Here is an 8,946-nt window from a genome sequence, read left to right on the forward strand (position 1 = left end):
ACTATATCTATTAACTAAAAAATTTAGACCTCCTAAAAATAAAAATAAACAATACTTATACTATTTAAAAATACAAATCTAGCCCCCAAATTGAGAAAGGTCAAATCACGGCCTGAGGGTACCGAAAACCTTCCTTAGGTCCACAAGCTAATTTTTTTTCTAAACTACTCAAGCAATTATAGTCATAAAAATCTTGGACCAGCAAGAAAGATTAACAAATTTAAAGGCAATTAATGTAATATTAACAATAAGTACTCCCGGACACTTCCTCCTCAACAAGCGTACAAAAGGAGAGTAATGCTAGACCTACCATGCTTGTTTACGAGCAACCAACAATTCGATTTAATAAATTAATTTTGCATAATAAATTCAATGTAGGCGGAGCAGCCTTATTAGCAATTCTTAAAAGAACCGCCAAAGACTTATACTCGGTATAAAAGACAATATTCCTCGATTAATTATTAATTTTCGACTTCCTAAGCGCTCATAAGAAATATTTGCAAGACAATAAAATAATCCAGAAGAGCATAGCTTATGTGCACTCATCAATGTAAATGCCCCTCAAAATCCTCACAACCGTATGGTTATCAGGCCCATCAATACTAGCCCTATATGAGCCACGGAAGAATAAGCAATTAATGATTTTACATAAGCCTGCCGCAAATAAACCAATCTAATTGATCAAATCCCCGCAACACTAATTCTAAATCAAATCAAATTCATACTCAGAGCTATATTTTCCATAAATTACATAATTCGCAATAAACCATAGCTCCCTAGCTTTAGTAAAACACCAGGTAGAATTATTGACCACTTACATGGGCCCTCGGAAATCACAGATGAACTAAAAATATGGGCATCTTAATTAAAAAGCAACCACTAAGGCAAAATATCATATATAATATCTAATTCTTAAACCTATAATACTCCCTATTCTAATCATCAACAAGCTGCCCTTAATCTATATACTATAAAATTGAAAGTGACTATGTTTGTGACTCTTAATCTCTTGAACAGCGCGACCGATCTCGATCAAATTTTCAATGTAGATGAGGTTCGGGACTGGTATGATTTTTATCATTTCACTTGGATGGAGCAACGTAGGGGAGGGGATGGAGGGGGAGATATACAAAAGCCATCATCCAGAAACGGCCATAACTCGTTAATGATAACGGGGTTGTGTTTCATTCCATCAGAAACCACATACAAGTTTGGCCACACGTGAAAAATTCCAGAGCTTTGATGAAATGCACTGCCACACCCACTATACTCGCCCGATCTTGCTCCGACAGAATTCCACTTGTTTCGCTCTCTTCAACAGTCCTTGTGTGGTGTGACATTCAATTCCGATGAGGCTGTAGATTAGCACCTTCCTCAGACTTTTCGGATAAAGACAGGTCTTACTATGAACGAGGAAGTCTGCAGCTTGCTGGAAAATGGTAAAACATTATTGAACCAAATAAGCAATATGTCATTGATTGAAATTATTATTATTATTATTATTATTATTATTATTATTATTATTATTATTATTATTATTATTATTATTATTATTATTATTATTATTATTATTATTATTATGAAATATGTTGGGAAAACGACGACCAAATGCGCCATGACTTTTCCGACAATCTAATAACAAAACTATCAGAATATGATTTAGTACTTTTTCTAAGCATGGCGACTATCTTATGCTAAAAACAGAAATATAGATCCTTAACACACCTTTTGATGCACTGAAACATCAGTACTGTTGCCAATTCAAAGTGTTAATTTATGAAAATTACGATTTCCCTAGTTCCCCCTTACAGAGGCGTCATCCGATTAGTTATCGGTGGAAATGAAAAATTATTTTTCCTGCTCCATAGTTTCCAAGCTACTCCAATTAAACAAACTGAAAATTAACGACAGAACATCCATACGTATGAGTTATGAGTCAATTTACAAGTTTTGAAAAAAAAAGGATTTACACTTTCGGTTACATCTGACAACACTGTGTGGTTCCTAGTGTACTTCAATCGTTGCTTCCTAGTTTAAAAATATATGCATAAAAAAGGCTACATTTTGGTATAACCATTATTCGTGTATCACTCCAGGTTCAAAAGTTCTAGTATCCCAAACCCCGGGTTGCATTGTATATTGGACACCCTATAGTATGCAGAATGAAACGCTCAAAAATATACCGAATCGCTTACAAGATATAAATTTTAACATCTTTCGAACTCAACTTGGGAAGGAACGATGCTACGATAACCAGATATTATGATGTATTTTGGTAATCCAATGCAATGTATAGCAATGTATGTGGAATATTCCCTTTTATTAATTAACTATTATCTTTGTACCAGTATATAAGAAGTGAAAATTAATGCAAGTATAGGACTATGTCTACTGGTATATGAGCATAATTATCATAGATCGCAAGAATTAACAACTTCAGTGTTTCATAACTAGTGATGGGTGAATTCCCGGGAAGATATTTTTCGGGAATATTCCCGGGAAGATTCCCAAAATGGGAATTTATCCGGGAATTTATGTTCAATCAGAAAGAAAATTGCATTCCATTACTATATTATGATTTCAAAGTTGAATTAATTTTTATATCACAGCATATGATTACTGTTGTCCACAGAGGATTCTTTAAAATGTATATTCTGAACGGCACTATGTTACTTTATTAACACTTTATTATATTTAGAGAGTACGCATAAATGTATATTTATTTACAATATGTTCTATCAATTAAATATGTGTGAAAAAATTATACAGTAAATTATATAGTACCGGTAACAGTTTAAATTTATATGTAAGTGGATTTGCTCAACTTGACTCTATTAATGATATTGTAAACACATTAAATTTATAAATGTTATAAACCAATTAGATTGGGTAAATGCTAGAAGATACATGTCTCACCAATTTATCAACATTTGCGCATACATATTTATGTTCATAAAATTTGCAAGATACTTACTTATCTTTATATTTTAGCACGTAACATTGTTATACACGACCTTTCATTCTACCTATTTCTCGAAATTCCATACGTTAATTCACATGTAAAAGAAGTCCGAGTACTTCTTCAGAAATTCGAGTGAGAGAGAGGAGACAGACCGACGTCTATTACTAATGGTGGTTCAGGGTTTGTTAATAGTACTTCATCTCTATTTCTGCATAATTCTAAATTACTTTACAAAATGGTTCCTTTTCGTCATTTGTAAATTAGTACTTTGCTAATTTTGGCTGTTCTTTAGCATTGGCGGCCAGCTTTTGCACCTACTTTTTTTTGCGATATTCTATTCCGATGCGGTTGTTTTATGGTTTCATACGTTAAATTACGTTACCAACATTAAAATCAGACAGCGTTGCAGAGCGAGCGTTAGCGAATGAAGGCGGGTTAGAGCCCCGCATGGCACGTTGTTTTCTATCTTCGTTACTAACAATTCACTTTCTTTTCTCACATAAATCACTTCCACTTACCTTTCCGTTTTGTATAAATCCCCTACTGCCCTAAAAAATGTGTTCAATACTTTCTTGACTACTTGAACATCACTATCAACTCATTTCTTCCGTAAATCATCCTAATTTTTGCTAGTTTTGGCCCCCCAATTCTAAACAATTACCTTACTTTTTTAGTGCAAATGGAAATGGAACTTAAAAGTCATATTAGGCCTATTAGTTATATAAAGTACCGTCAAATAATTTTAAAATTTTCAACCTCAAAATTCTTTAAAACCTAGAAGTAAATTATAATATATTAAAATAAAGTAACTAGTCATATGGTTCTTATAATTTGGAAGATAAAGTAAAGAAATGGAAATAAATTCCTTCCCGGGAATTTATAGGCCAGGGAAAAATCCCGGGAATATTCCCATTTTTAAATTCCTTCCCACCGGGAATATTCCCACTGCCCATCACTATTCATAACAGACAAGTCGTAAAATTTTCTTGCACTAAGATATAGAGACTCGTACTGATTTTAGAATGAAAGTATTAGAGTTCGTATAGGGGGAATAGATTTGGCTCTACATAAGGTAACTTTTAAAGAGTTAACGAGGCTCAAGGCTGAGCAATTTGTTGACATGAAATATTTTGGATGAAGTGATTTAGTTTTTTAGTAAAACAAAATATAAATAATAATAATAATAATAATAATAATAATAATAATAATAATAATAATAATAATAATAATAAAGGGATAACCGAATTACAATACCAATTACGTAAACAATGCCTTCCAGAAAAGAAAAAAAAATAATTCCCACGACGGGATTCAAACCCGGGTCACTGCCTAGGAATTTCGTTCTTTACCATTCTGCCACAAATTCCGCATATAAAGATAAGAAAATAAACTAGTACTTACGGAAAATGGAAAGAGAACTTTCTATTTCTACACATGTTGATGCAATTCAAAGAATGCTAAAATAATGTTTGCCGTCGTTTCTTCTTTGGAAATTAGAAGTTAAGGTGAGGAAGAATTGTGATGTAAATCGGAACCATCGTTGAAAACGACGACAAAGCCTCAACTTGAAGAACGTTTCGTGATATTCTACTCATTGAGGAAGGTCTATATAACTTGTTTTTGAGTTAAAGAAGGAAATCTCGAATAAGTCATTGTGACATTCACATAAGGAACGTCTCCTTATTCGATCAGTAGTATCTTTTGATAGCCTTACATGAAACAATTTTAACTATCTAATAATTTGGATGGAAAATGAAGTAACGCGGTAGGTAAGTGGTAGCGCATCGAATTTCTATTTGGAAGACCTGGGTTCAAATTCCCGCCAGGTTCAAATCTTTCAATTTCAATTTTGATGCATACTGAATTGTGACAAGCAAGATTTTCTCTCCAGAAAGAAAAAGATGTAAGAATGAGGAGAATTGGAGAAGGTATGTCAATAGAGACAATGATTTACAAATTTCTTTCTGTTCTAGATTTGATATTTTCTTCTATTTTCAAGCATTTTCTGATTCATGCGTGGTCAGTGTTTTTATTTCTTTGAACATAGAGTATATAATGAAATAATACATTACATACACAGCAATATTGAAATTAATATATGTTGTTCAATGACAACACCGCCCAAACCATAGAGACTCACCTCAAATGGAAAACTGTTTCGTGCGTCATTTACTCAGAATTTTATTTGTATAAAGACCAGAGTAAGTGCTACCAACAACTGGCAATGCCGAGAAAAGTTTCTCGTAAGTTGGGTTGAATTTTCCAGACGTTTTACAAATTGCAAATGATCTGTACCCCAAGTAATGGATTTAGAGCATTCATGAGGGGGAGATACTTATGCTGGTGGCTGTACCTTGAAGTTTTTGTGTCAGCGTTCACTCTCAAGTTGGCTAATTGAAGTTGGCATTTCTTCTACAGGTAAAGATAGACTTAACCTAGTGTATAAAGAAATTCAATTCTTTTGTTAATTTGATACATGCTTTGTCAATACTGTCACATATATAGATTATCTGGTTTATGAGAATAGAAATTGGCGTTTGAGCATTGGTATTTAAATCTTGTTCCATTTCAATATCAGCAATGTATTAATTACACCATTACACACACACACACACACACATTCCCGGCGGGAGCTCATGTGGTTCGGATTCCACGTTAATCAGTAGGTCCACGTCTCATATAGCCTCGCTGCTGAAAGGGACGCTAAACTAAAATCAACTCAACTCAACACACACACACACATATATATATATCTGAAAAATGATGAAACATAGAAGAAATGTTTGAAGTACACGTTATATATTGCTAAGGGGGAAACCAATTCCGCCGAAAGTACTCCTCTCCGCCCCCCGTAAATGGGGGTAACGGGGGTAACTTTGAAATGTCAAATGGGAACGGGTCGAGTAATACCTCGTTCGAAAGGTCTTGGAAAACTAAGTAACGCTGTACCAAAAGATGTTCCATATGGAGCATCAGTTTCAAAATGGCCGCCATGATATGGTTCGGAAACTCCAGTACCCGTAGTATGAAAACCATGGAAGGTAAATGAATGGAACAAAATTGAAATACGTAAATATCATAGGGCATAGCGAATAGTGTGGTCCCTGTGATCCCAGTGGCCTCCCTGAAGGAGTCTTGGGGACTAAATTTAAAATTTCAAATAGTAACATGAGTCGAGTGGTACCTCGTTCGATAAATCTTGCAAAATCAAACATCTTTCAGGAGAAAACGATTGAAGGGAAATGGCACTGTTCTCAAAAGGCCGCCGAAACATAGTATCCGTGTCAGAGAAAAGGTTTAGTACCCGTAGTATGAAAGCGATTGGAGATAAATCAACAGAAGGAAAACTGGAGTAGCTAACTGACGTAAGGCACATCGAGAGGTGTTGTCGGGGTGACTCCCGGAGCCGCCTGATGGGTATCCGGGGCGAAAATGAAAATTCTAAATAGCAAATTTGGGCGAGTAATTCCACGTTCGTTAAAAACTGAATATTAGACAGCTTTCGTAGGAATGTTTTCGCCATGGAACACCGTTTTCAAAATGACCGTCAAGATGGTGACTGTGTCTAAGAAAGCGCCTAATGTTCATAGTATGAATACGGTTAGAGGGGCCAACAACCTCGTGAGTCCGGTAAGTAATCATCGACCCCGCTAACGAACTTAAAACCAAAGTGTGTGAGAATCACCAACTGTGCATTCTACATTTTAAGCAACACAAAACACGGGAAGTCTGGTCACGCACTCTACTTTGCTGTTCTTCGGCAATTTCATTATGGAGAGAATATGGTGTTAATGGGTTACAGGAAGGTACAAGTAAGGACATATAAAGGATAGGATACAAGGAAAAGGTATATGGAGTATGTATTGCTCTTTTAGTCCTTCAAGGAGATTATAGCTTTACTAATCACACGGTGGTCACTGGGATCCACAAGGAACTATTGCCTTGGATGGTGGACAGTCCCAACCACGAGGAGGTAAGAGCACTGACCACCCTGACGGAAAAACCGGGAAATCTAATTTGGACTCTCAAGCCCTCTTAGGGAATCATCCGCCCCTGATTTCACCAATAGTCCCCAAGTCGTGACACACTAACTTTGGATCCAAGCTGGGAGCACCTCTTGGTTACACCTGTAGCGGATAACCCTATCGGTGTAGCAGATATTCACCGGAATGTGGTTGGATATAGTTCTGTTCGCTAATGCCAGGGGCACCACTGTCCGCCGATTGCTCAACTTCGCGCTTGAGTCACGTAGCAAGGGAGATCAGTTCTGGACCCGCCTCATGAGTCCCACGCCTCTCACGTCCGGGGCGCTTTTTCTTCTTGAGCCTCGCCTCTCACGTCCGGGGTGCTTTTTCTTCGTGAGGCCCCTCGCCTCTCACATCCGGGGTGCTTTTTCTTCATGAGTCCCCTCGTCTCTCACGTCCAGCGTAGTTTTCTTTGTCAGTCCACACACCATTCACGCACGAACTAAATTATGTTCAACGACATCTCCATGTGCTTGAATACATAAAGTAATCCTTCTACGAAAATGTGTTACAGTATTCAATAAAACGTTCCGTGAGATTTGTGCACAAGCTAATCGAATTCGCTCTATCATATCTTCTCTGGTTATTGGTTGAAGTTCATACACAACGTTCTTCAAATATCCCCACAGATAAAAGTCTGGTGAGGTTTAAATCTGGGGATCGTCCAGGCCATAGTACTGGTCCGTTCCTCCCAATCCATTTCCCATTGAAACGCGTGTTCAAATACTGCACCACTCTCCGCGCACAATGGGGTGGCGCTCCATCTAACTGCAGCCACATTCTTTGTCGTGTCTCTAAGTCCATATCCTCAAGCAAAAATGGCAAATCGTGTCTGCGGAAGTCCAGAAAAATGTCACCAGTTACGTTTCGATCGAAGAAGTGTGGACCAATTAGATATCCATTGACAATGCCACACCAAACATTAATAGTCCAACGGTGTTGAGCATCTACTGCCCTATGCCAACGAGGATTAACATCTGACCAGTAGTGACAGTTGTGCCTATTGAGTTCACCGGTACTTCGAAATGAAACTTCGTCCGAAAACATGACATATCTAAAAAAAAAAAAAAAAAAAAAAAAAAAAAAAAAAAAAAAAACCAGGAACATTTCTACACGTTTCTCGTGCCCACTGACAAAACCCCATACGGTGTAACTTGTCGTTTGCAGTAAGGGCTTGAGTTAGAGTTATGTGATAGGCACTATATCTTGCCTTTTTCAAGAGCCAAAGGGCAGTTCTTCTAGGTATCCCTTTTTCCCTCTCCATCTGCCTACTACTAATATGGGGACTGATGTGAATTGCTGCTAAAATAGTTATCATTCGTGCATAATCGTCGTAGTTGCGAGCTGACCTTACACGCATCAGGCGACTCTCACGGGCTCTTACTTCAATATGTCGGATCACTGTATGGTTTGGTGGCTGTCGATCTGGATAACGGGTTTGATATAAAGCAGCAGCTTGACGATAATTTTTGCAACATTCACCAAAAATAAGTAGCATGACAACAAATTCGTTTCGAGTATAATCAGTCATATTCTTATGAACAACAATATTTCAGACAGTCAAAAAAAAAAAAAAAAAAAAGTAAGAAGTACAACAACTACTACTAATACTAATTCGTAGAGATATTAAGAATACGTACGAAAAAGTGTTTGTCCGATAGTTACATAAGTAGTAACTCTAAACCTTTGCTTTTGGCAGATCTGCTACTAACACTCTCATTTAACTCATTTAACAGGCTTCGTCTGTAGAATCTTGGTTCGAAGCTTGGAGGCAGCATGTACTGTACCGGTGTGTGTGTATTGGGCACAGGTGTCCGTTGAACCAATGCGCATGAGGCAACGGGGGTGCGTCTGCTCTATGACGGCGTTCTACACGAGGATTCAGGAACAACGATAATAATCGCTATTACTACGAACGTTTTTGTGAACAAAGTACTGGTACTTCGTTATTTCATAAGT

The 8,946-nt window shown here is 37.0% G+C and overlaps 1 protein-coding gene across 1 annotated transcript; it reads right to left on the reverse strand.

The window, feature by feature from the left end:
- Positions 1-7,418: 7,418 nt before the first annotated feature.
- LOC145679437 (uncharacterized) lies at positions 7,419-8,034 on the reverse strand. The gene is given in 2 exon segments (XM_081750019.1): positions 7,419-7,634; positions 7,636-8,034. Coding segments are annotated over 2 exon segments (615 nt in total).
- Positions 8,035-8,946: the final 912 nt, after the last annotated feature.

Source organism: Thermobia domestica, chromosome 2 (assembly GCF_964235325.1).
Source record: "Thermobia domestica chromosome 2, izTheDome1.hap1.1, whole genome shotgun sequence".
Taxonomy (NCBI): Eukaryota; Metazoa; Arthropoda; class Insecta; order Zygentoma; family Lepismatidae; genus Thermobia; species Thermobia domestica.